This window comes from Rhinolophus hipposideros, assembly GCF_964194185.1.
Source record: "Rhinolophus hipposideros genome assembly, chromosome: 3".
Taxonomy (NCBI): domain Eukaryota; kingdom Metazoa; phylum Chordata; class Mammalia; order Chiroptera; family Rhinolophidae; genus Rhinolophus; species Rhinolophus hipposideros.
In genome coordinates this window covers 96,467,056-96,494,961 of record NC_138049.1, presented here as the reverse complement: position 1 = coordinate 96,494,961, position 27,906 = coordinate 96,467,056, and the positions used below count along the sequence as shown (strand labels likewise).

The 27,906-nt window shown below is 47.4% G+C and overlaps 2 protein-coding genes across 3 annotated transcripts; both read left to right on the top strand.

The window, feature by feature from the left end:
- The first annotated feature begins 3,818 nt into the window (after window positions 1–3,818).
- On the top strand, window positions 3,819–8,901 carry RPL7L1 (ribosomal protein L7 like 1). 2 transcript variants are annotated; one of them, XM_081036199.1, is made up of 7 exons: window positions 3,819–4,147; window positions 4,783–4,891; window positions 5,554–5,714; window positions 6,723–6,860; window positions 7,537–7,646; window positions 7,828–8,042; window positions 8,472–8,901. In XM_081036199.1, exons 1-6 carry the CDS (start codon window positions 4,107–4,109, stop codon window positions 8,034–8,036), a joined length of 768 nt encoding a protein of 255 aa, XP_080892325.1. In that variant the 5' UTR covers window positions 3,819–4,106; the 3' UTR covers window positions 8,037–8,042; window positions 8,472–8,901. The 2 variants fall into 2 exon arrangements, with proteins under 2 accessions (XP_080892325.1, XP_080892326.1); XM_081036200.1 differs by having other exon boundaries at window positions 8,420–8,901.
- Window positions 8,902–20,948: 12,047 nt separating this feature from the next.
- On the top strand, window positions 20,949–26,142 carry PTCRA (pre T cell antigen receptor alpha; the record flags this gene model as incomplete). Its single annotated transcript, XM_081042312.1, has 5 exons — window positions 20,949–21,006; window positions 22,798–22,830; window positions 23,743–24,063; window positions 25,088–25,132; window positions 25,757–26,142. 5 exons carry the CDS (start codon window positions 20,949–20,951, stop codon window positions 26,140–26,142), a joined length of 843 nt encoding a protein of 280 aa, XP_080898438.1.
- Window positions 26,143–27,906: the final 1,764 nt, after the last annotated feature.

Below are 27,906 nucleotides of genomic sequence, written 5' to 3'. Positions count from 1 at the left end.
ACTTCTGTGAAGGTCAAGAAAAGCAGTGCGATGGGGTGGGCTGAAAATGCCTTTAGCAGCAGAATCTGGAAACAGGTCCCAGTACTTCATCTAACACGTAATCAGGTATCTTCGTGCAAGTTACTCTCAGCCTCAGTTTCCTGGCCTATAAACTATGAAGACTTGCCCTGACCCTCCACTTCTTAGGGTATAAAATGAGATGTTATTGAAGAAGTGTGGAGGGTAGAAAAAACTAATGTTCCATTATCTCTGAAATAATTCAGAAGAGGTTTGGGTTTTTCTCTCTTGCTTTTGGTCTTCCCTTCTGCACACTGACTGTCTCCTTACCCTAGTTTTCCTGTGTCTCTCCTTGACCCTCCAAAGGCTGCTGACCTTTACCTGCTGTCTCTTTTTTCCTTCCCACTTTTCTCCCTTATGCTTGTTTTTCATCAGGATCAAAAGCTGTCGTCCATGTTGTTTTCCCCAACTCCAGGCTCAGCCGGCTACTCTCGCATTATAGTAAGTCCTCACTTAATGTCATCAATAGGTTCTTGGAACTGCAGCTAAGCGATGAATAACAAAACCAGTTTTATCATAAGCTAACTGATAATTTTTTTTTAAAAGTTAAGTTGCTAAGGCATCTCATCAATGTTATTTAAAAAATGAGGTTATTCGAAGATCTGCTGTAATCTCTTTCCCACCTGCTTCCTGATAACCCATGTCACCCTCAGAGGAAGCAACAAGGAAAGCATGAAACAAAATGAAGTCGGCTGCAAGAAGGGTCATAATCCAAGAAAGGTTTGGGGCAGATGGGAAATTGCAGATGGAGCCCCCTTTCAGGTGTGTTGGGTGTGGTTTTACCTGACCCGAAAGGCCCTGCTCAGTTATCTCTTAAGTGAAAAAGAATAGGATTCCAAATAATTCCAAAGTGCAGATAACACTGACATAACTTATTATGGGATGTGTGAACAAAAGGATCCTGGAGTCAATTCAAAGAACCATAAAATTTGGTCCTAAAAGGAGTCTTTAAAAACATATAGTCAAGTAGTTTCTAAAACAGGCAAATCATAAGAACCTACCGTGTTTCCCCGAAAATAAGACCAGGTCTTATATTTTTGCTCCAAAAGATGCATTAGGACTTATTTTCAGGGGATGTCATCCTGAAAAATCATGCTAGGGCTTATTTTCCAGTTAGGTCTTATTTTCAGGGAAACACAGTAACTACCTAGAGAGCTTTTTCTTAGACAAATATGTGATAAAGGGCATACCACAAAAATGTGAGTCTTCTTCCCACTCCAGGCCCCACTCCCATTTCCCAAAAATAACACCCACCCATCAACACTTTGTATAACCTTCCAAAATTGGTACATATAAATACATCTATAGCCCAAAACCAAAAACTCGGACAGTTCTCGTACACCCTCTTCTGTATCTTTCAAACGCAAAATGACACAGACATTTTCCAAATATCTGGGAATATTATAAGTCAGATTCTTTGGTTGCAAGCAACAAAAACCAGTCTGGTTAACCAGCATAAAGGAGTTTTATAGAAAGGATAGGATTTAAGTGAAGATTGAAAAATCGCCAGGCTTGAGAAAGACAAGAACAAGGAAACTCCAGGTCTCACAAGGTGGAAATCCTTAAAAGTCTTGCCCCAAACCTCCTACATTTTTTCCACCATTACTGCTCAAGATTCAAACCCAAAGAAGAGAAGTTTAGGGCCGCATGCCCCTCCCACTGGGACTCCCACTGAGAGGACTGGAACAGGTCTCCCAGAAATCCTTCCAACTTCTGTATTGGGAGGACAAGCATTTGGATTTGGTACTCCACTCCCACAAAAATGTGCACGATGAGGGAGAGACCAGTCCATGAGAGAAATGGGATACTGTTAGGAAATGGGAGTGGGTATCAGCAGGCCAAACAATGAAAAACACCACTGAGATTTCAGGACTTGAAGACCTGCCTCATTGCATATAATTGCATAGTCTTCTATAATTTATTTAACTATTCCCTAGTGATGGACAACTGGAGTGGTCAAAAAAAAAAAAAGGCCTATGAGGACAAACTAAAAAGAGTAAGATTGTTGAGGCTATAAATGTCCATGCCACGTTTTCATTCAGTAACCTCATGAAAAAAAAAATCTTCTTGCCTAGTGTTAGTGTACATGGTTAATGCTCAGTAAACAAGTGTTCAGTTAAATGATTTTTGGTTGAAGAGGATGCTATCCCTTTTTCTCTGCATCAGTCTTGAGGTAAGGACGGCTTTGGCACTGAGAATAAGTGCTCTCCTAGCACCATCTGCTGGCATTGGAAAACCTTTTCAAATTCTGGTCTCCAAAGTCTTTTCCACCAGTATTGTTGGTATCCCTGAAATTCCTCCACTCCCCAGTACGGTCAGTACCACAGAACCTATCTTTTATCCGTAGACAGGGGAAATTAGAAAATACTGACTTATTTTTGTTCCTTGTTTACCTCTAATGGATGCCTTACACTGGTGACCCTCCTGTTTTTGGCTGTTTACAAAGTAAGACCATGGTGAGGTGCTGAAAGGACGAGAAAGCTTCACACCAGTCTGTGACCTCGAAGATTGTGTTGTCCTTTGCTATTTGTTCATCAGGTAGTAAGCTCTGTGCATGGCACTGTCTTTCTGATTGGACCAATTACATGACACATACCAATATGACGCCTTGAACTTAATTAACAAGCCCCTGCAGGTGTCCCTTGTGATAGGTGCTGTAGGAGATACAGAGAAGTCAGAGTCAAGTTCCCTGCCTTCAGAGCGGCCAACCCATTAGGGAAACCACACAGTACAGGATAGGCTGTGGTGATGCCTGTAATTGCTGTCAAATAGTGACACTGCCCTGGACTCAGGATAACTAAATATACTGTGCTAGACATTTGACAAATGCCTGGAGACATTTTTGTCACAACTTGGGGTGGGGGTGTTACTGGCACGTAGCCCACAGAAGTCTTGGATGATGCTCAACTTTCTACAACGCACAGGACAGCCCCCCATGACAAAGCATTGTCTGGCCCCAAATCCCAATAGTGCCAAGACTGAGAAACGTGCTAGACCCTTAGGATCAGCGATGAGCAAGGCTGCACCGTCCCTGCCCTCCTAGTATCAAGGGGGGAAATGCTGAAAAACACGTGTTGAAGGAATTCACAGAAAGGAAGGAGACTCCTCTAGCGCCTTGCCAGCCCACAGACCTAAAGCGTGGGCGTCGCTCTGAAGCATGTTTAAAACGCAGCCTATCGACCCACCCCTTCCGGAATAAAAATCTGCATTTTTAACAAGATCCTCAGGTAACTCCTATGCAGATTAACACTTGAGACGCGACGCTCTCGAGGTTTCCAGAAGACCAGGACTTGAGTTGTTTTTCATTGTTTTATGAAGACCAGGAGAAAAGGAGGCATGTTCCAGGTGGTAAGAGCTGTACGAGAGGAGACGGCAAAGAGAAATTTCTAGTTTTCGGTCCAGCACTAATAATTAACATAGTGTTCACTTACTGTCAGACTTTGTGTTGAGCCCTTTTATAGGGAGTAGCTCATATAACCCTCGTAAGGCTATTTGATAAAGTCCATTATTATACACTTCTATGGGTAAAGGTACACAGATCAAGGGCCCAGTGACGAAGCTGGGCAGATAGAACTGGAGCTGCATTTTTTACCACCCTAAATCGTCCATAAACACCTCCACCCACACGTGACAGCCACAGCTATAGCGCCTGGGCACCCAGCTATAGTTCTGGGCACCCAGCGAAAAGGGTGCGGAGATCGCCTGTGTTCCTTCCTGGAGCAGCGCAGCGAGCGGAAGCCGGGGAGCGGCGCCCGCCCTCCACCGGAAGTCAGGTGCATTGTGGGAAGCGTGTGTTTGGAACCTAGCCACCGGCCTTATGAGAGTGTAGTTTAAGTGAAAAGGGCTGGGGTTTGAAGATGACACAGGCTCTAAATCTCCTGGAACTGTAGCTTTATACAACTTTTGGCAGGAACCGAGGTTAGCAAGACCCCAGCGGTACACTACTTCCTAGTAAGGGCGCTGGCTGTCTGGGTCGTAAGCCAGGAGACGTCTCTATGGTCAGATAAACATAGAGCGGTTCGGCTCTGCCTCACGTGGTGGGACTACGCATGAGCAGCAGCCGCAGCATTGTAAAGATGGCGGAGGAAGAGTGAGTATTTGGGGCTTTGAATCTCTGAAGTGGGGAGATGAGCATCCAGTGCCATCTCCGGTGTTTATTTCTCGGTGGCGGAAAATAGGGTTACTTGTGGGCTGAAGGAAGAGCATAGAAAAGGCTCCAGATAACAGCGGATGGGGGTGAAGAGGGTTCCAGCCGTAGGGTTCCAGCGGGCAGGCGGAGTGGAGCTGTAGTGAAATTCGGTTTACCTCGAGGGGCGAAAATTGATTTTCAGGCAGCGAGCTGAACAGTGCCAAGTTTGGGTTCTCCCAGCCTGACTTTGGTGTTTCCCCTGCAATTGGGTCTGCACCCACTCTAGCCCCACAGGGTTTTACTAGAATCTCATCGCTGCTAGTGTTCGAAAGGCTGTGTCAACCCAGTAAAAGCTGCATTGACACATACGAGGACCAGTGGCTCGAGGGTTCTTAATTTTTTTTTAAGGCTTTGGGGCCGAGGGAATGTTAGGAGTCCGTTTTGAGGACTGCAGCCAGAAATCACGGGTTCCAGGAGAGCCTCAGTCCTCAGGAATTAGAAGGCAGGAGTGTTTCCTGAAGCCTGGGAAATAGTTTGGTAATTCATTGAACATTCGTTTCCTAAATACTGTCGCTGATCTCAATTTTCTGTATTAGGCAAAGAAAAAAGATCCCTTTGGTTCCAGAAAATCTCCTGAAAAAGAGGAAGGCTTATCAGGCCCTCAAAGCTACCCAGGCAAAGCAGGCGCTTTTGGAAAAGAAGCAGGTAATAGTGGGCAAGCAGGAGGAAGGAATTTGTATTTGGTGAGTTTTATCCTGCACGGGTTGAACTAGATTTGACAGTACCTTCTGCCATCCGAGTATATGGCTCATGTGTTCATTTAGCAAATATTTACCAAACACTTTCTACGGGCCAGATAGTGGAGCAGCTTGTAAAGGAAAAAGTGGGGTGGAGATTGTACCTGCCATGTTCATACCAAGTGATTTGAGAGGCCGAATGTCCTTGTGTATCTGGAAGAAAACATACATATTTTTTAAATGTGCCAAACAATTTGGCTATTTGCTAAATGTTTTTGGATAAATACGTATTTTGGAGGCAGGAAATAAAAAGCTCATGGCTTATTTTATACTTTGTGATGCTTAACTGTTCAGTTCCTTAAGTGCTTGTTGGTAAACACGAACAGCATGTGAACTAATTTTTTTATTTAGCAAGGACTTTTCCCAGAAGCTCCCCCATTTTTCTCAACTACACCTTTACTTGGGTATCTCATTTATTTTCCTTGTATAAGAGTGGAGGAGTTTGTTTGCTCCCCTTTGTGGAACATAGGGGGAAATAATCTCTATCGATAGTGAGTAATGAATTACCGTTGTGAAAGTAAAGATGACTAGAGACAAAACGGTGATAATGACCTGCCTTCTCTGTAACAGAGGAAAGGAAAAGAGTTCAGGTTTAAGCGACTGGAATGGTTCCTACACGATGCCTGGCGGCAACAACGTGACAAAGTGCGCCTCAGACGACTAGAAGTGAAACCTCATGGTTTGGAAGTGCCAGATGAACATTCCTTGGCCTTTGTTGTACGCATCCAAAGGTAGGTAACTTGCCAGATACGTGAGACTGGGGCAAACGAGTCAGCTTTAGACCCCTTTCTAGAGGGATGGGATAATAGGCTGTGAACCACTAAGGCAAGTTGTGCTGGGAATTCAGGGTTGAGTACAACAGTTTTTGTCTTCAAGGTTGAGGAGACTGACTTGGGGTAAATAGACATGAAAACACACTTAAGTGCTGGATTGGGGGTAGAGGTGGGGGAGCTGTGTGTTCTGGTTGAGGACACTTCTAAAGCAGGAATTTGAAACCGAGGCCTGCAAACGTAAGGATTTCCCTGTTAAAGGAAGGCTCTCCAGCATAGATGCACAAAGTCCTGAAGTGGTGTAATCAAGGCATCATTCTAGGAACTGAACCAAGGTCAAGTATTAATAGATGGTGCATATTCAGTGCTAGGGAGAGTGTATAAAGCTTTTTATACATTTGGTGGAATCTTCCCTGCGCATACCTACGTGCACATGCAACTCTGCCTCTTCCTATTTCCCCTACCCAGTCACCCAAACCAGAAACTTGTGGGTTTTAAGTATTTGTGAGCTCTTTATTAGCCTCCGACCACTGTCCATAGTCTCTCTCCTGTACTGTCACATTAGCTTTCTAACTAGGTTTCCCTGCCTCTGGTGTCATACTCTCAGATCTGTCCTCTCCTTAGTGATTGTCAAAAAGAAATCTGATCATGTCTCCTTAAAGACTTCCTGCCCACAGAAGCAAGTCCAGCTTCCTTGGCTTAACATACATAGCTCGCGTGCTCGCGCACATGCGTGCGCTCTCTCTCTCTCTCTCACCCTCACCGTCTCTCTTACCATAACATCTCAGGCATTGCTCCATATCCCATGGAAATGACCTGCTTATGTAGCTGCCTCCTGGTCAGCTGAACTCAGTAAGGCACAGTCTGTGTCTTACTCTCTGGATGTCCAGTAGTAACGCGCATTTTATAGGGGCTTGCTGGATTGACATAAACTGAATAGAGCCTGACTTCCTCTGCTGTTCATTTCAGGATTAATGGGGTGAGTTTAACGGTGCAGAGGACCATTGCAAGGCTTCGCCTGAAGAAGATTTTCAGTGGAGTTTTTTTCAAAGTGACCCCCAAAACCATAAAAACACTGCGTGTAGTGGAACCTTATGTGACGTGGGGGTGAGTAAGGTTTTTGTGTGTGTGTGTATTCACATAAGATTGTGTTTGAGCATGTTGAGAATTTTAAGATCCACAGGGTACTTAACTGTTCTCCGAAGCTTTTGTTGAAAGAACATTTTGCTGTGAACAAAGTCACCAGAAATCAACCTTGGAATATGGGGCAGATAGAGGAGACGTCAGCGCTGCTGCTGTACTGTGAACTGTACCTTGCGGGGCTTGTTCATTTATAGGCTAAGGCTGAGTAAGATAAGCAAAAACAGAAACTAAGTCTTGGAGTCTTGAAGTAGAGCTAGGAGTCTTGAAACAGAGCTGGGTGTATTCCTTCAACTATTAAAACCCAACAAAGGTTTGGATTTAATTTCAGACTCTTCCATCATCTTGTAGATGGTCACCTACATGATGAGTAGAGTGTCACCTAAGGCCTTTTTTTTTTCTTTCATGGTGAACATATATCCATAAATTTTAATTTCTAATTACATTGGTCGGGGCCACTCTGGTTTTTTACCACCTTCTTCACTGTAATGTTGTCAGCCATCCCGGCGGTGCTGTGAGTACAGGACCCTTCCTGGTGAGGAGAAGGGGTAGTTGGGAGAATCTGTCCTCAGCCAGGCTGCAGGACTAAATGGCCCGTGTGCCAGCGGATGGCTCAGGCTGCACTTGATTCTGCATCTCATAGATTTCCAAATCTGAAGTCTGTCCGGGAACTCATCTTGAAACGTGGACAAGCCAAGGTCAAGAATAAAATCATCCCTTTGACAGACAACACAGTGATTGAGGAGCACCTGGGTGAGTGTATCTTAGGGGTCAGTTTTAGCAGAGAGTAAGGATCTTTGGTGGTCTTGAGGTGGGATCCAGATCGTATTCTTGGAGTCCCAGGAACCTGCCAGAGGGCCCCGCTCTGGCGTATGACAGCCTTGCAGTATATGCTGGGGAAACTTTAAGTAAACTGTGCCCTTATGTTTCTTAGGGAAGTTTGGTGTCATTTGCTTGGAAGACCTCATTCATGAAATTGCCTTCCCGGGGAAGAATTTCCAGGTGATCTCAGGGTTCTTGTGCCCTTTCCATCTCTCAGTGGCCCGTCATGCTACCAAGAATAGAGTGGGCTTCCTCAAGGAAGTAGGCTCACCTGGCTATCGAGGTGAACGCATCAATCAGCTCATCCGACAGCTGAACTAAACCCAGGTGAGGCGGGGCTGCAAACTGCCCTTGGGCTGGCTTTTGATGGGCTATGCCTTGCCACTTAGAAATTCTTTTTGCATTTACCAGTGTTTGAGAGTAACTTTGGCATTGGGGTGTGGGGGAGGCTGGTATTTACATGTCTAATGGATGGAGACGTGCTCAGAAGAGTGATTGCCTGGTTAGGACATGGGACTCTATCCCAGGAGTTACAGGCTAGAAAATGTTGAGTAACAAAATGTCTGCCTTCCTGTGGTTATTTAGCTGGAAATGGAGAGAAAGTAATACCAAAAACTAATTTCAAAAGAATTTGAAGATTTAAGTCATCTATTTTGTGGGAGGAATCTTAACTTTTTGAAATTGCTCTTTGTTATTACTTTTAGGTGCCAAGTGACAGTGAATTTGTATTGATGAAATTCTTTTTCTGCCTCCCAGAATATCTGAAAGCACAATGCATTGGAAGCACGTCTTTGTTTTTTGGAATTATCCAGTATCTTCAAAGGAGATTATTTTCTGCGATATCTTCAGAAACTGGAGGGGAAGAGTCAGGGCAAAGATGGCAATATTCCTGGCAGGCCCATCTCATCACAACCCAATTCCAAAGGAAAAATCCCTGTTTTCCACATTGGCGGCTGCTGCTGCCTCCTCTGAAATCAGCAAGGGACTCGTGCCATGGAGGAGGGGTCCTGTTCCATCACATCTTCTATCCAGGGGTTTAATGTTGGTGGATGAATACCCAGGCATGAATACAAGATGGCAGTGAGCCAAGCCCAGGGGCACACTTGACCCTGGCGTTTCCTAAGGCCTTGTTTTGGAAAGAACTTGTAATACAGTTCAAAGAGCACAAAAACAGTGCTTAGTTGTCTCTGCCATGAGTCTGTGTTCTAACTTTCCAGTGACAGCTTTGCAAGCTCTCAGGCTGGGCTGGCTCTCAGACTGTCTGGTGGCTTCCTTAACCTAGCCTGCGCTGGGCTTAGTCCTTTTCTCGAGCTCAGGATTTTAACCCATTGGATCTATGAGAAGGGAAGGACCCTTTCCCCAGGAAAACATGCACATACTCAGGTTTTTGCTTGGAAGTTCCGCGTGTTCAGACTCTTCTCAGGGACCCGTGCACCTTCTGCGAGAAAGTCCTGCACTGTCAGGGTGGGTTCCCAGCCCTGCCTTGCTAGTCGGGTTCCGTGTGCTGTGGAAGACCACGGCACCACAAGCTTTTTACCTTCAAACCAGTGGGTGTCTCCTATGCAAGAACACAGTGGTCGAGTGTGAGCCCCTGTGCGTCTTTAATTCAGGGAAATGCCCGCCATTTGTTTCTGCTGGGCTTCAGGGCGGCATTTTCCGGTTTCCCCGATGACGAGTCCTTTGTAAAACACCCAAATTAGGCAAAAATAGACTGTTCTCTTACACTGGCAGGGATGAAATTAGCACTGTTTAGAGCCTTTCTTGCATATTCTAGATGCAGCTCCTCCAGAAGGGTTGCGCTCTGTCTTGCTGGTAATGATGTCATAGACCAACACTCGGGCTCCTGGGGACGTTAGACCCGGAGAGTCCAGTCCGGCTTGTGTCTATCACCCCTGTCCTCCCCTAGGTTCCTCCCTCTGTTCCTATCAGTTGCCTCAACCTGCAGTGGGGGAGGGTGTGGCAGGCCCAGCTTAAGACTTCAAAACATGTTTAGCCATTGTGTCCCCTGGTCCCTGAAGATCATCTTTGCTGCGCATTTGGCTCATGGGGCCCTCAGACATAGCTGTGAGATTGAGTTAGTGGTATGACAGTTCCTTAAAATGTGCCAGGTTATGAGGTAACTAATTAGGTTGGTTGGCTCAAGAGTTAACCTGTCAGGAATACGTGTTACTCGAAAGCGTGAAATCAGATTCAAGGGATGTGACCATTCCCTGGACAAGTGGCAGTCGCCTTATTTCTGGGAAAAGCTAGACCTATTATATAATCTGAGGATTCGTGTATCCCTGCCCTAGGTGTAGGAAACATTAGTTTTAGGAAGCAAGAGTAAGTGTACCGCGTGGCCTGTTGAGAGAACTTGACTTCAGGAGGTGGTTGTAAGAACATTTCCTCAGCTCGAAGCTTCTGGCCCTTTGCCAGCCCATCTAGTTCCCAGAGCCGAGGATTCTAGGGCTTTTTAAAAGTTTTTAATGTTTTGGGATTTCATTTAATGTATTTTTTAAATCATTCTGGGGCCAAATTTTATCAAACCTTTTATTCTCTTCCTATCTGGAGAGTGGCTGCCTAACATCAAAATGCCACCTGAATCCCCAGTTCACTTCCACGACCACCAGAATAAGCTGAAGGGGGAGCTAAACACCGACGTTCTGAACATTCCTAAGAAACTGTTCCCAGTGGGTCAGACCCCGTTAGGGGGTCCTGAGTCCCATTTTAAAAATGAAAACATCTATGCATCGTAGATAAGCATGAGATTTGTTTCAATTACATGTAAAGACAATTTTTTAAAAGTATCATGATACGGAAATACGGGGACAAAACCACCCCGACGCTGCTCCCCGGAGGCTTAAGTCCAGCTGAGACCGGTCAGGGCGAAAGCACAAGAGGAACACCTGGTCGGTACCGATGTCAGGCCCAGCAGGTCTCCGCGGCCAGGACGTCGAGCGCCCGGCACCCACAGGTGTCCTCGCTCGGGGCTGCTTCAGGCGCTTCCTCTCGCCGCTCTCCCGGGTCGGCGAGGCCCGTGGCCCAGGCCTAGAGCGGCGGCGCGGGGGCCTCCGCCGGGCCCGCTGCCTCCCAGGGCTTGGGCCTCCGTGGGAGCTGGGACGCCGTGGGCTCGCCATGGGTCGCCGCGATGTTGCGCCTTTCCAGGCCCGGGAGCTCCCGGCCCTGCTGGACCAGCTGCAGGAGCTGCGACAGGGGCGCCGAGGCCTGGGCTGACTCCGCAGTCGCGCGAGCTGGGTCCGACCGGCTCCCATCGCCGGGCGCATGGCCGGTCGGGTCCATGTCCGTGCGGTGTCTGACCCGCCAGCCCGGCGGAGAAGCCAACACTTCCGGTGGGATGGGCGCAACCACTGTCGAAGGGGATGCAGAACATACCAAGGCGGCCCAGGAAGGGGGGAGCGCTTGAGAACCCTAACCGGCTCTGCGCAGAAATGCTTCACACACACGCACACGCACAATTTAGCCCGCCCCAGAACCTCCAACGTGGAAGGCTTTAGAAGAAACTGGAAGGCCTGCACAGAACGGACCGTGCATGTGGAGACGCTGGGGCAGGCCGACAGGTCCACGTTTGCACACGTGCACAGGCACCGCGCTTGTACTAACTTTCACGAGCATGCAGAAGTGCACACGTCCGGGGACACATACAGACACATGGCCGGGGATAATCTCCATCCCGGGCTCCACGGCAGCTGACAGAAAATAGCTGTGGAGCTCTCTCCCGTGGCCCCAGGAGAACTGGGAGTAAGGACCCATACTACAGAGCCTCGCCACACTCTTCCCATTTCCTGCCATCAAAACTTCTGGTGTTCCCAAAGGGGTTAAGAGAAGATGAAGCCAGGCCATTTGTGCTACAGTCCCTCTGGCTGCTTGGAAAGTCAGTGCCAGTAATTCCCAGGTTTCTAAATTTATCGACAGCTAGCCTGATCTGACAAACACCAGCTTAATCAGGTAACCCAATTGGAATTGCTGTTACTAGGACAAAGTGGCACCGCACGTCTCCTGGGGTGATGCGCTGAGCACACCACACCTGTAGAAATACTACATCTCGGCCAAAAATGTTCACTCTGAATCTGATCTTGAAATGAACAGACAAACCAAAGAGAGTCATCCTGCTAAATGACTCTCCTGGACACTTCATAAATGTCAATGTCATAAAAGACAGGAAAAGACAAGATTGAGCAACTATGTTAGATTATAAGAGATAAGAAAAATACAAAGTGTGATCCCGGATTGGATCCAAGATGGGGGGAACATCAGTTATAAAAGACAGCACTAGACAGCTCGAGATTTCCTCACACTACTCGGTGTGCAATTTAAAACTTATGAATTGTTTATTTCTGGAATTTTCCATGTAATATGTTCAGACCATGGTTGACCACCTGTAACAAACCACAGAAAGCGAAACTGCAGATAAGAGGGACTACCGTGTATCTGTTAAATTTCTTGAGTGCAATAATTGTGCTTTGGTTATGTGGGAGAATGCCCTTGTTCATACAAGATACATCCGAAGTATTTAGGGGTGAAGTGTCAGGATGACGGGGAGAGAGCAAATTGTGGCAAAATTGTTAAGAATTGGTGAATCTACATGGTTTGAAACTTGTCAAAACAAAAAGCTGGAAGAGGGGGATCTTGGGAGTCTAGTCTGGAGAAAACAGACCACACTAAATGGTGAATAACAGAGAATTTGGCTGGCCTTTGTCCCTCGTTCCTGGGAGGGAGACTAAATTCTTGGAATGTTCCAAGTATCAGGAATGATATTCATGGTTAGCCCTGATAACTTATGCCACAAAGTGACTCATGGTGGCCCCTAAATAGTTTCAGGACTGGGCTGGCCATGCCAGAAGACCAACCATGTGATTAGAGGGTCCATGTGAATGAGCCATGTGAGGTCCAGGGGAGGAGGAGCCTGGAGATTGAGCCCAGGTCCTAATCCACCTCTGAAACTTAGGAGCTTTGGGACTTTGGAGCAAGTTATTTCACTTATCTGCACTTCAGACTTCCTGTCTGTAAATGAGGTAGTGTCTGCCTCACAGAATTGTTCAGTGGATTCAATGGGATAATGAATGATGCCCACAAAGGCAGTTACTCATATTCTTATCAGGTGAGTGGTGATGCTGGCTGTCTTCTGTCGCCCTCGCCAGGTCCTCTCTCTTGTCCACCCAGCTTCCTGGACAGTGACACCTACAGATGCCTTCAATAGGCGCCCTTACTCTCTGGCTTTGGGGTTTGGACAACAAGGGAGCCAGCAGAAGAAAGGAGAAGGAGGTCAGGGTGTTTATTCTCCCGTTCCCCTCCCTACAGGATCACCACTGGCAGGGACCGTCCCCACAGCTCTCTGGCTTGGGCCCCTGCCACTGCTCCTTCCCCTCATTTTTCAGGCCTGTTACTGCATTGTCCCAGGTACTGCATTGTCCCTTCGGAGTTCCCTTCATGCTGCCACATCTCTGTAAATAGTTCTTTTATTAAATTCTCAAATTACCCAATATAAGTGTGTCATTTATTGCCTGCCCATACTCACCAGGACAGGAATCGGATCCAGGAGCAGCCTCAAATAGGATACTGGGATTGATCATAAATCCAAGGAGTGCAGGGGAAGCCTCCTTGCGGAGGGGAAATGCACCCAGGTAATCCACTGCGTGCAGAGGTATCACAATAGTGATCATTGGGGGTGCCATGGGATGAAGGGTAAGGTACTGCATTGCTGAGGTGAGGAGATGGGAGATGAAATGGCTATGGCTCTTCACAAAGGCATGGAGTTATTTGGCTTCCCATGGCCACAGGGACACGTACGGGAAAGGAGAACTGGCAGTTACCGTCTGACAGGAGATGTGAGTGAGCAATCAGAACACCTTGATGGTACCTTCAAGGCATCTCTCATCTCCTCCAGGCAAAGAGGGTTTATATGGCTGAGGACTCGTCCCAGGATGTCATTGTAAGAGTTAACAAGTTGAAGTGCTAATTAAATACTTAGCCCTCTAGGTCTCTTCTACTAAGGTAAGGGCATGGATGGGGAATGGATGAGACCCGGAGATGGGACGGGGCCATTTGGCCAGACACGGACAAGCCTGAGAAGTTTGAATCCCCAAATGCTCTTGAACCGGTCTTGTCTGTGGAGACAACCTCCCCTTGTAGTGCTCCTGTTTCCTAGGCCGTCAGCCTCTGAACCCTTTCCCCCTCCATCCCCCCTTGGCCCGAGGCCCTTCCTGAGTTAGATCCCAGCGCAGCCTGGGTAGAGAAGCACAAAGCCCACACTAAGAGAATGCCCAGACAGAAAGAGTTACAGGCTTTGCCAAAGTGCCTTGGCAGAAGCCAAGGGAACATTGTGTGAGAGAGGGTTCGAAGAAAAATAGACCCAGGAGTGTGGAATGTGAGGCTTAGCTTGGCTAAACTCATGGTCACAGACGCTCATCCAGGATTTGGGATTTAATATGTTGGCCCGAGCACCTGGGAGAGGCGTTAATAGTCTGCTAGGTTGGTTAATTAAAACCTGGACTTAATGGTAGCCTACCGTTAATGAGCTTGAAATGCCAGAACTTCCCTGGCATACTATAAAGGAAGGCATCTGAAATCTCAGATAGAAATGCTGGATTGGATTTGTTACAGGCAATCTGCTCAGCCAGCCCTAGCCACATATTTTAAAGGGGTCAGGAAAACACTCCCTTTACCAAAGCATGAAGGAATGCATTGGTGAGGGCCACCAGCATGCTTGAGTTGCTCTGATGGCTGTCCTCTGCAGGCTGGAGGTGCTCGTGGGAAATGCTAGGCAGATTGGATCAGTGGAACTGGATCTCCTGGTCTCAGGGAGAAGAATGGTAGGTATCCTGGTAATATACAGGCCAGGTGGTGACACTTAAGAGCCAAAGGCAGGGTAACTACAATGGCCCATAATAAGGCATGGGAAAGAATGGTCATCAGGTAGACAAGATGACCGTCCTGTGCCTGTTTTCCCAGGCACTCCAGGGTTGTTCAGTGGCTGAGATGGAAGTTATGCTTTGGCTCAGTAACATACTCTTCCCCGCTCCGAGACTAACCTGGCTGTGTCCAGTGTTCAGTGTCCATCCTACTTACAGCTCGATGCTGAGTCCCTGATTAGGCGCCATTCTTACCTGGTTGTAGATGGATTTGATTGGGCCTTCCTAGCATGGAGGAGCTGTGCTGTGTCCTCATGAGAACAGACACATATTCCAGGTATGAATTCACCTCTGCCTCCAGTGCTTCTGTCAGCACCACCATTCACGGACTTACGGAATACCTTATCTATCACCACGGCCACATAACATCGCCTCCAACCAGGTCATACATTTCATAGCCAAGGAAATGTACCAATGAGCTCATGCCCAGAGAATGTACTGATCTCGCCATGTGCTGAAGCAGCTGGCTTGATAGAATGGTGGATTGGCCAGCTGAAGGCTCAGGGAGAACAGAGCCGAGAAGCCACACCCTACAAGGTGAAGGTGCCATCCTCCAGGATGCAGCGTATCCTTTCAACAAAAACCAGAATCAAACTCATATACAACCAAGAGTTAAGGGTGGCAGCGGCCTCCTCACTATTATACCTAACGTCTACCACCTACTAGAAGAATTGTTGCTACCCATTCCCGTGACCTTGGACTCAGGGAGTTTGGGAGAAACATTTCTGCCATGAGACCATCGGAGAGCTGATGATTTGGAAGCTGAGATGACCGTTGGCCATGTTGGTTTCTCATGCTGCTGGACCAACAGGCAGAGGAAGGCATCACCAGAATGGCTGGGTTGGTTCATCCTAAGCACCAGGGAAAATCCGAAGCACCAGGGTGCTGCCGCACAGCAGAGGTAGGGGCTGGATCTGGAACCCAGGGGATTCACTAAGGGCTTCTTAATGGTCCTCTGCCTGGTAGTCTTAATTAACAGAAAACTTCAGCAACCCGACACAGTCACGGCCACCAAGCACTCAGACCCTATGGGAATAAAGGTTCGAGTCACCCTCCAGGTCAAGAACCCCATCCAGCCAAGCTGCTGGCAAAAGATAAGGAGAATGTGTTCTTGAGGGGTGAAAGCTGGAGGCTATGATGATAAATTTAAGCCTCGTAACCCCCCTCTCCCCTTGCTAACTTCCGTGAACTCTGGTGGTAGCTAACGTAGTAGGTTTCTGTGGGAGTATTGCCAAAGTGCCATCCCCTCCCAATGATATAGTAGCTGATGAGACAGTGTGTGTTGGGGACAGGGATTTTTCATCTGGACCAAGGATACGAGGAGTTTCCCTGTGACCATCCAGATCTCCTCTCCCTCACCCCCACCGACCCCACCAGCCCTGTGAAGGGAGCATTGGAGACACACAGACCTGTGAACACTGCCCTGTAATAGACTCCCAGCTCCACCACTTGCCTGCTAGAGAATCTTCAGCGATGTAACCTAGTTTTCCTGAGCCTCAGTTTCCTCGACTGTAAAACAGGGATGAGATCCATACCGGATGGCGGGTTGTGAGCAGTAAATGAAATGTGTGTGAACACCGCCTGGCTCTTAGTAGCAGGTCGGCAACCGACAGGTTCAGTCCCAAGTGAGGCGCTCAGTGAAGGGATTCAGCTCGGGGATCTCCCGCCAGCGTGTCAGAGCATCCTCACCGCCCTGGGCAAGGGCATCTTTAGGACCAGCAAGACTGTGGAGTCGCGGGGAGATGCTTGGGCCACCCGGAAGGAGGGAACCCTGTGACAGCAGGCAAAGCAAGCTTTCAGGCAGACCGGTGGCCCGGGAGCTGGGGTTGGGCCACTGGCAGCGTATCCATAGCAACGCGAGGTGGCCCAAACAGGCAATGGGCGACAGAGGCGGCTGGCGGCAGAGAGGGGTGTGGGGAGGGGGGAGTGTGTCTTCCACCTTCTTCTCCCTGGGAAGGTCTTGAAACCCGAAAGAGGCCGGAAGGCTCTTCCCCATCTGTAATGTGGTAACGGAGCCCGGGCCAGCACCTCCCCAGGCTGGAGGGCGGGAGAGTCGTTAGGGACACCTGCCTCCCTCCCTCTCCTCCCGGCGGGAACCCACGGTGACAGAGCTGCACCTGGGCGCCGCGGGGCCTGGGAACACGTGGCGCCCGAGGCCTCCAGACTGCCCTGCGGGAAAGGGGGCGGGAGCGAAGTCGCGGCGGGAGGGGGCTCCCTCAGGACAACGGAGAGTGCAATAGACATGATTATTAAAATAAAAATAATCATAGGGGACCATTAAAATAATCAAAGAGAAATAGGGTGAAGCTGGCACCAGAATAAAGAAATCCGGGAGCCAGGAAGACATGAACCTTCCAACGTAAAAGCCATTAACATGTAATAAGGAACGTTTCTCAAATAATGGAGACAGGAAGGATTATTCAATTAACAATTCTGGGATAATTGATTAGGCCTTTGGGAAAAAGAAATTTAAACGCACATCCTTCATCTACACCAAAATTAATTCCTGACGGAGTTAAATTGGGGAGGAGGATTAAACTACATAAGCCAAAAAGACAATAGAAGCGGAAGGTATTGATTCTCCAGAGGGAGGAGGGCTTAAAGGAGATGAGATGAATCCCGATAGGGAAGATGGATATGTTTGTTCATACAAAACAAAACATTGCAGGTCAAAAAAAAATTAAAAATAGTCAACGAATTGGGAAATAGCTCCAGCCAAGTGCAATATACAAAGATTTGGTATTTTCAACATGTGAAAGCTCTTTAAAAAATTAGTAAGACAAACGGAGTACAGGAAGATAATAAACAGACAATACAGAGAAAGAAACAACTACTTGGGAAAATAATGCTGTGATCAGAGAATGATATGCCATTTTTAACTGATTAAATTAGGATTTAAAAAAAAAAGAAATGCCAAATGCACAACTAATAGGTTGTCCTGTAGTGCTTTTCCCCAAAGTATATGCCTACTAAGACTGAGCTCTTTTTGTTAGCAAACTTGTTTACAAAGGATTTACTTGTTATGTTGATTGAATTGTCCATTAAAGATTACATCATCCAATGGAAAAAAATGCCAAATGTTGGCAGGGATGAGTGGGCCTTTCATACATCATAGAAGAATATAAATTCGTATAACAGACGTGGATTAGGGAACCTTAACACACAGAGACCTTAGATGCTCAACATTACTTCTCCTTAGGGAAATGCAGATTGAAACCATAGTGAGGCACCACTGCACACCCATTAGGATGGCCACTATCAAATTAAAATTAAAAATAAAAATAAAATTACCATATAATCCAGCAATTCCACTTCTGGGTGTATACACAAAAGAATGGAAAGCAGGGTCTCAAAGAGGTATTTGTATACCCACGTTCCCAACAAGATTCACAATAGCTAAAACCAGGAAGCAACCATTGAGGGATGTCCACTGAGAGATGAATAGGTAAGAAGCAAAATGTAGTATACACATACAATGGAATATTATTCAGCATTAAAAAAGGAAGGAAATTTTGACCTAGGCTACAACAGGACAAGTTCCATCTGGTTCCACTTTAATGAGGTTGACAAGTTCACAGAGACAGAAAGTAGAATGGTGATTGCTAGGGACTGAGGGGAGGAGGAATGGAGAAGTAGTGTTTTTAATGAATATGGAATTTTCATTTTGCAAGATGAAAAGAATTCTGGAGATGGATGGTGGTGATGGTTGTACAACAATGTGAATGTACTTAATACCGCTGAACTGTGCACTTAAAAATTGTTAAGATGGTAAATTTTGTGTCCTGTGTACTTTACCACAGTTTAATTAATTAATTTATTATTATTATTTTTTTTTTTTAAGGAGGGTGCAGCTCACTGGCCCATGCCGGGATCAAACCAGCAACCTTGGTGTTATTAGCACCACACTAACCAACTGAGCTAACTGGCCACCCCTAAAAAAATTTTTAAGTTAAACAAAAAACAAAACAAAAATTCAGAGGCCTTCAAGGCAATAGTTAAAAAAAAATAAGTATGAGTTTGGAAAATTCTGTATGAACAAAGATATCCATTGTGCCAAACTAGAAAATCCAAATGTCTGACAGTAAAGGAATGGCTAAATGAACTATAGTATGTCCGTAGTTTTATTTTTTAAAAATGTTTATTTTTCTGATTTTTAAAATAATACTGATTCACTGTAGAAAATTCGAGAAATAAACAATTATAAAGATGAAAATAAAAGCTACCCAAAATCCTAACACACAGAAACAACCATTGGTAACATTTGTCTGCTTCCTTTTAGGGATAGTTACATATTTCTTATACAAAATTGGGTATATATTTTTCTATTTAGATTTGTATCCTATTTGTTTAAACTTTCTGTGTATGACACTATGTATACACACATTTAAGAAAGAGAGAACATTCATGACTTCTTACTATGTACAGTAAGTCTTGAACCTCAATAGGTTCTTGGAAACTGCAACTTTAAGTGAAATTATTATAAGCAAAGCAATTTTACCGTAGGCTAAGTGATATAAACAAAGGTTCCTACAGCATATTTCTGGTCACAAAAACATCACCAAACTTGTAAAGACCCAAAACACATTTAATATTAAACATTGAAATAAATGTGAACTATCATACATTTAAGAAAGATTAATAAAAACAAATAATGTAATTATTTTTCAAACCACTTATTCCAGTTCAAGGTCTTGGGTCGCGGGGGCCCACCCCCAGCAGCCCAGGGTGCCAGGTGGGCCCCCATCCTGGACAGGACGCCCTTCCATTTCAGGGAGCACTCACCCACACCCACACTCTCTCACACTGGGGCAATGTAGATACCCAGCTCACCTCACATGCACACCTTTGGGACGTGGGAGGACACCAGAGTCCCTGGAGAAAACCCATTCAGACATGGGAAGAACGTGCAAACTCCACGTAGACAGTGGCCCCTGCCGGGAATCAATTATTTTTTTTCTCTCATCAATGTTATAAGGAAAACAACATTGAACGAAGAAGAGGACCTGCTATATAGAAAATGGTGCTAAACCCTCTTCACAGATTATCTTGTTAAATATCACAGGACCTCTTGGAGGTATTACCAACCCCATTGTACAGATGAGGAAATTGAGAATGAGGGAAGTAAATAATTTGGTGAAAGCCACACAGCTCCTGAATAATATAGTCAAGATTGAAAGCCAGGCGTTCTGCCTTCACAGCCCACACTCTGAACCAAACTCTATTCTATGTCCCATGTCATTAAACATTCTTTGAAAAGATGATTTGAAAAGCTGCTGTATAATATTCATTAATATAAATACACCAAACATGAATTTATCGAGCTCTTCCCCTAGCATTGAACAACTAGGTTATTTCCAATTGCTCTTGCTCTTTAAATATAATACTTCAAAGAACAATTTTTGTGCATATATCTTTGTCTTATAATGACTACATTTCTTATTATTTCATTAAGGTATATATTCAGATGGGAAGTTTCAGGGTCAAAGTGACAGCTAGCTAAAATTTAGTGGAGTCACTAAAAATGGCATTTATAAAAAGTTTGTTTTTTTAAAAAGGGGGTTTTGTGAACACACAATGGGATTTATAGATGATGTAATACAGAATTGTACACCTGAAATTATGTAATTTCATTAACAATTGTCACCCCAATAAATAAACTTAAAAAAGGGGAGGGGAGTTTATGTGACAGTGCAGGGAATATATGGAAACTCTCTGAACCTTCTGCTCAATTTTGCTGTCAACCTGAAACTGCTCTAAAAAATAAATTCTGTTTAAAAAGGGGCATGTGTAACAACATGGAAATGTTTATTAGGCCCTTTGGCTATATTAAGGCTAGCTGTCAGGAAACAATTCAAGCTTTGGCTCTGCCACCTGCCAGCTGTGTGGCCTTGGGAGGTCACTCACTCTCTCTGAATCTCAGTTGTCTCACCTGTGAAATGGAACTCACATTAGTTGGGTGGGTGGGACCAAGTGCTATATGTTAAGCCCCTTACATCCCACCTCGTGCTCTATATCCTGTAATGGGCAGAGCCAGTGACTAGGAAAAGGCTTTGCATACTGTGAAGTGCTCTTCAGATGGGAGGGAGTGTGGGCATCTTGCTCCTGCTGTGGGAGTGGCACCCTGAGTTCCCCTGCCCCCTGAGAGAGGATTGGGTTTGGGGGCCAGGGTGAGGTGGGAGGGGCCCCTCACAGGGGAAACGGCTCAGTGGTGGAGCAGCTGAGGTGCAGCTGGGCCTGTGGCCTGGGAGGCAGTCTTGTGGGTGCCTCCTCCCCCCAGCCCACACCTCATGTCTGCAGCTGGGTCCTGACTCCTCTTAGGTGGCCCATGGCTGAGACTTGGCTGCTGCTTCTCCTAGCCCTTGGGTGTCCAGCCCTGCCCACAGGTGAGCCCTCTCCCTGGTCCCTCTCTGTGCCCCAATTAATCTGCCCAAGCCTCTTCCCTTGCCCTGGGTTCCCTGGGTGTGGGTGGGGTGCAGGGATGAAGGACAGAGGCATTTGGGGCCTCCGGGGGAGGGTCTCACCAGAAGCCAGTCATCCCTTTCCCATTGTAATCTACCTCCCAGCTACCTCACTCTGGCCCCAAGTCCTGCTCCCCTGGAGGCCACAGTGTTGGTAGGGAGGGCAGTCACCTCTTAGAGGTATAGAGACACAAGAGCAAGCTGGATGGGTGTCCATGGGGTTGGGAGTGGGGTAGCCAGGGCTGTGTTATGTGATACGGGGTGACGGGACATGGCAACTTGGTGAAGTCCTCTCCTGTCCTTCCTGGCCCAGTCCCTGCCCTCAGGGTGCCCTGTTCCAACAGGGCTCAGAGTGTCTCCTCTTCACTCCCTGCTCCCCCTTATCAATGGGCTCTCAAGAGAATTCTCAGGGCCTCCATGACTTCCCAGGTCCTCCAAAGATCAAGCCAAAGGACTCCAAGTTTGAGAATTCCAGCTTCATTTAGAAGCGTGTGCATGTCTGCAGGTGTGTGGTGGGAAAAAGTCCTTGACCTTTGAGTTAAGGCATCTCCTTTCTCTAAAGGCGGGCCGCAGTGTGTCACCAGCTCTCCCTAGACAGGAAAATAAACCATACTCGTGTAGAGCAGGGAATGCCCATGGCAGGTGGCCTGAGATCTGGGAAGGAAGTAGCCAGGGTGAGGAAGAGCAATCTGGGAAGCTGCGTGGAGGAGGTGGATGCTGATCTTAACTTGGAGCATATCTCTGTTCTTACGACTGAAAGGCTCAGGAGGTCGAGGTTCCTGCAGCCTTCTCTACTCCCTTGGTTTGCAATGCCTTATTACTATTAGTATTGATAATCGTACTAATACTTATCTGCCTTGGTGTTTTACAGTCACAAACTGATTTTAAGGGGCTACTGTTATTAAACCCATTATATTGATGGGGCAACTGAGACTCAGTACATTAAGTGGATGAGGCATGGTCAAATCAACTCCCTCTGAGGCCAGGGGCCCAGGTTTGGTCCACAGTGTCATGTAGCAAAATCTTCGTCATCCTTTCAAGTGGGGTGGTCTGTGGGATTTGGAGTCACAGATATGAGTTCAAATCCTGAGTGGGCTTCTTACCATGTACATGCTACTAGGTCACTTATTTGACCTTCAAGAAGTCTTTCATGATCACCCCCCCACACCCCCCTAAATCTCCATAAGATTTTCTGGCATCCTTTCTTGCACCCTGGGGCATTTCTTTACCTGGCTGCATTTCACTCATGGTGTGAATTTGTTTGGAAGTTTTAACCTTTGAGATTTCATTCATGTGGAAAAAAATACAACTATTCAAAAATAATATTTTGTTATATATTGAATGAGTCATCTTTACTGAAAAGAATACATTTGTGGAAAATCAGGACTATTCTGGAAAATACAGGACAGATGTTTGCAGTACACATATGACTTACTTTTTTTTTTAATGATGAAAGACTACAGACATACGCCTTAAATGAGTGAACTGCATGGTACATGAATTATATCTAAACAAAGCTGTTAAAAAATAGTAGATTACAGAAAAGAATCTAGAATAATATAAACACCTATGCATATTCCACTCAGATTAACAAATGGTTAAAATCTTGCCACATTTGAATCAGATATATTTTTTAAAAGAAACAAAAAGTTACAGATATATTTGAAGTCCCTTTTGATCTCCTTCCAGATCGTATTTCCTTCCCTTCCTCCCCAGAGGCAACCACTCTCCTGAAGCTGGCACAACAAGGTATTATAAGTATTTATTTATGCATCTGCTGTCTTTCCTATGGGATGAGTTCCTTCAAAGCAGGGACAGGGGTGGCCAGTTAGCTCACAGTTGGTTAGAGCATGGTGCTCTTAACAACAAGGTTGCCAATTCGATCCCTACGTGGGTTACTGTGAGCTGTGCCCTCCACAACTAGATTGAAACAACTACTTGACTTGGAGCTGATAGATCCTGGAAAAACACACTTACATAAATAAAAGGGGTTTTGTTGTTGTTGTTGTTTTTAAAGCAGGGACAATATCGTCCCTCCCCGCTTTGTCCTCCTCCCCCATACACACACACACACACACACACACACACACACTCCGGTTCAAGCCGTTGTTTCTCAGTCTAGTTGTGTAGGACACAGCTCCCTGGCCCATGCTGGTAGTATGAGCCTTGCGCTCTCCTCGGCTGAGGCAGTCGGTTGGCACCGCCGTCGTCTGTCGGTGGTTGGCCGCTCACAGCAGTTCTCCCAGAGACCTTGGCGTTAAGTGCTCAGCGCTCCAACCACCTGAGCCACCGGGCTGGCCCTGACAATATCTTAACTAATGTTGTATCCCCAGTACCTGTCACGGAAAGGTTCACATATGATAGCTAGGTGGTGGAAGGATGGATGGATGGACAGACATAGAGACGGAAGATAAAGGGAAGAGACGTAGGAAAGATGGATGATGGAAGAAAAGATGGATAAATAGATGCATGAATGAAAGGATGGAGGGAAGGAATGGTGGTTAGATAGGTAAATACAAGGAGAGAGGGATGGATGAGTGGATGGAAGGATAGGTAGATGGATGGTGGAAGGACAGATTGAAGCAGAGTAGCCTACAGTGAGATGGTGGCCTGGGAGGACACAGAGAGATCGGGTCCCCACAGGTGCGTGGTCTCTTGCAGGTGTGAGCGGCACACCCTTCCCCTCTCTGGCCCCTCCAATCACCCTGCTAGTGGACGGGAAACAGCAGATGCTGGTGGTCTGCCTGGTCCTCGATGTTGCACCCCCCGGCCTCGAGAGCCCCATCTGGTTCTCGGCTGGCAATGGCAGTGCACTGGATGCCTTCACCTATGGCCCTTCCCCAGCAGCGGACGGCACCTGGGCTAGCTTGGCCCAGCTATCCCTGCCCTCTGAGGAGCTGGCAGCCTGGGAGACCTTGGTCTGCCACACTGGGCCTGGGGCTGGGGACCACAGCCAGAGCACACAGCCCCTACAATTATCAGGTGGGGACAGAACCTGGGGCCCTTTGGATGACCCCTGTCCCTTTCACACACCCTGGAACCAGGATATTGTGGGAGGGAGGACAGGCACAGGCGATGGGGGCATGAAGGGTGTCCAAGTGCCAACCGTCTAGGTGAGGTGATTGCCTGGGCTCAGAGCAGGGTGGCCTCAGGGCCCTGAGTCCTGTGATTTGCATCTGGGATATTTCATTCAAATCCAGGCTCTGATGCATGACTTCCAAGAGGTAATAATGCTTCCTCCCTCCTCGGGTCAAGATATATAGATATAGATACGCATACACACACATATATATAGCCATATATATGTGTATATATATATAAATTTATAATATATATACTTATAAATAGTATATGTTATCAAGGTATATGTACTAACCATATCACACCAAAGCTAATCTCGCTCCCTCTCTCTGTCTCTCTCTACACACACACACACACACACACACACACACACACACACACCTAGGGTGACACATATAGATATATCTATATGTCACCCTATATATGACACCCTACCTATTAAAATCAAACAATAATTAAATAATAAATCGTTATCACTTACTTATTCAGTGTCTACTCTGTGCCAGGCACAATTGTAAACATTTCATTTATGAAGTAGGTCATATTATTTCCCTCCTTTTACAGGCATAGAGAGGTTAAGTAATATGTCCAAAACTAGTTATTATTATTACTGACCAGATGACTTACTTCCTCTTTTGGATTATGTTAGTTTTGTCACCTTCTGATTGAGAATGTTTGTTGAATAAATGCCCTGCCGTCCAAAGAAGGCTGCTAAGAAAATCGATTCCTTGTCTGAAAGTGCCAAAACTCTCCGGGCACAGAACAGGGGACAGTAGGGAGAAAGGGAAACCTGCAACCCCTTGGAGAACTTGCAGCAAATGGGCTCAGGGTTCCCACTGATGGTTTATTTGTCCATTTATCCGACATGCCATGAACAGCTGCCCTGTGCCATCCTAAATCTCACTCCTTTCTCCTTGGCTGGCAGGAGAGACTTCCTCAGCCAGGACCTGCCTCTGGGAGCCCCTCAGAGGTGAGTACTGGGAACCAGGACCTTGGGCCCTGTTGGGCTGTGGCCTGATGGGTCCCAGTGGGGGTTGGTGGTTGTCCCCTGAAGAGGCTGCCTTGCTGGGTTGGTACAATGGCCAGCCTGGGCCTCTGCCTACCAGTGGATAGGATGGGGATAAATCCTCTGACCTCAGCCCAGTTCCTGGACACCAGCTGAGAAGCACAGGTGAGAGTTAACAGAGGACCCTTGAAGTTCTCCTTAGGCAGCGCAGATGGATGGTCTCAGCACCAGAGGCTTGAGGAACTGTCTGGATGGTGGAAAAGTCCCACCACCCGCTGGACAGAGTCACTAGTCTGGTTCTCTTCTTGACCAAAATAGAGACCTTTGACACGATTACCGTCCTTCCTTTGCGTGGGATGCTAATTCTGTCCTGGCCTACATCCTCCAGTCCTTAGTGAATAGAATAAAATGAAGGCTAGGCAGGTATCTGTTATTATTACCCGTAAGAGCTTAGGTTAGACACAAGGAGGGGCTTTCCCTGGATTTGGGGGCGAAGGTGAGGAGGACCGGCCAGGGCAGAGGATTCTCCCGGGCGTGGGGCTGAGGGCTAGCCGCTGGGCCCCTCACCGGCTCCTCTCCCTCCCGCAGGGATGCCGGGCCAGGCGCTGCGGCTGGGGGCGCTGCGGCTGCTGCTCTTCAAGCTGCTGCTGTTTGACGTGCTCCTGACGTGCAGCCACCTCCGCGACCTGCGTACCGCGCGAGGGGACCCGGCCCGGGCCCCTGGCCCGCGGGACCCCGGGTTCCTCGCGCCCCCTACGGTCCCGAAGCCTCTGCGGGTAGGAGAGCCCTCGGCCCCCAGCGACTGGAGTCCCCACGGTGAGACGGGCACCACAGGCCCAGGGCTCACGCGGTCCTCCCCGCAGGTCCTCCCCGCAGGTCCTCCCCGCAGGTCCTCCCCGCAGGCGCCGCAGCCCCTGGCCGGCCGCGGGGTGCACACCCGCCGTCAGGCGCCCGAGCCCAGGAGCCCAGTCTGAGAGGAGGGGCCGCTCTCACCCGCCCCAGCTTGGGCCTGGGGCTCAGGACCCACCCTCATCAGTATCCCGGCCTCCAGCCTTTGAGCATTTGGGCGTGACCTGCCTCCGCCTGCAGACCGGAGCTTCCCAGGGGCTGGACTCTGTCTCCCCGCTCCAACTGAGGGCTTTCTGAGGGTAAAGGCTGCACCTCTCCCATCAGACTGGGAATCCCTTGAGGGTGGTGATTGACCCAAGCACTGGGTCATTGAGGTGCAATTAAAGGAGAACTTAAATAACACAAGCAAATGAAAACTTTTAATTCGTGTCTCCTCTGGGAGGAGGGCATTTGGCAGGTGTAGAGGAGGCAGAAATCTGGGAAAGCTCCCCTGAGGAACAGGGCTTCCCGAGGGTGAGACCCTGGGAATTGCAGAGTAGAGCTGGACATTGGGTTGAGGAGGACATTGTCCCCCCTCTGTCTCCTGACCCCATAGCCGGGCAGGGGGCAAGGCCCCTTCTCTGTCTCCTCATCCTGGCCCAAGCTCTGAGAGATCAGGGCAAGGAACCCAGGAAGGTGAGGTGCCGGGCTTGCGGTGAAGTCTTGTGCAGACTCGACAGAAGCGAACAGGGCCAAGATCCCAGAGTAACAGGACTACGTCCAACGCCAAGAGCACGGATGGTAATTCTAAACCTACACGTTATTAATCAATTAAGGGTCATTATTCATTTGACAAACATTCATTAAGCATCAACTCTGAGCCAGGCATTAACGAGGTTTTTGTTTTGTTTCCTAAAGAGGGTTCTTGCCCTGATAGAATATAAGGCCCCCACGATAGAGTGTAACATCTGTGTCCCCTTTTTCTTCAGAGCTGGCAGGAAATCCAGCCTTTCCTAGGGGTTCCTCTCAATACTCACCTCAAGAATCTCTGGGTGCTTTCATGTCAATCTAAATGTCCCCTGGGAAGCACAGGACAGTCTATTGGATAAATGGTGCTACCTTAGTCTACTTTCCCAGAAGGTGATGGTGGGGAACTATGCTCTAACATTTCCCCCCTCCTCCCAATATGGTGTCAATGACACCTCCAGCTTCCTTGTGACTTCTCAGCAGCTGGCCCATGAAAACAGTCTCCTCCACTGCTCATCTCTCACCAGCCTGTAAGAAGATTCTCTGCTTCTTTTTTGGATTCTTCAAGGTGGGGAGTGTCCTACAACTTTTGGGGATGAATCCGTCCACCATCCCCACAGGGCCTGCTAATTGCCCAAAACACAGACTGAGGAGGGGGTAGGCTGAGTCCCAGTGGGGACATGTCCAGCCATAGCCTCAGACTTTCTCCAGTCATTGTCCCTTCCCAGCTCAGCCCAGATGCTGAGCCCAGAGCTCCTACCAAGCTCATGCTTGTCTCGGTAAATGTCTTCTCATTCTGGAAGCAGGGCTTCCCTTAGTGTCAACACCCCTCTTCCCAACTTGCCCCAATTTCCCCAGTCCTGCCCTGCTCCAGACTCTGAAACCCCATTGAAGCTGGCTTAATATTATTTCCCAGGAGGGCTCCTGGGCCTAGATAAATCAATTCCCTGCTTTCTGGGAGCTCAGAAGCCAAAGCAATAAATAATAGGGCAGTAAAAGGAACTGAGGTTACACACTAAAAAGGAAATTAATGCGTGAACTTTTTACAATTTATTTGAACTTCCCAGCAACAGGCAAGCTTGGGATAGCAGCGAGGAAGATCATTCAGTCATCGTACATATGGAAACTGAGGCTCAGATAAGAAGTGATTTGTTCCAGTTCTC

Coding starts and splice junctions, on each gene's coding strand:
- RPL7L1 (XM_081036199.1), top strand. CDS start 4,107: ATGAGCAGCAGCCGCAGCATTGTAAAGATGGCGGAGGAAGA. Junction 4,892..5,553: donor CGCTTTTGGAAAAGAAGCAG/GTAATAGTGGGC, acceptor TCTCTGTAACAG/AGGAAAGGAAAAGAGTTCAG. Junction 6,861..7,536: donor GAACCTTATGTGACGTGGGG/GTGAGTAAGGTT, acceptor TGCATCTCATAG/ATTTCCAAATCTGAAGTCTG.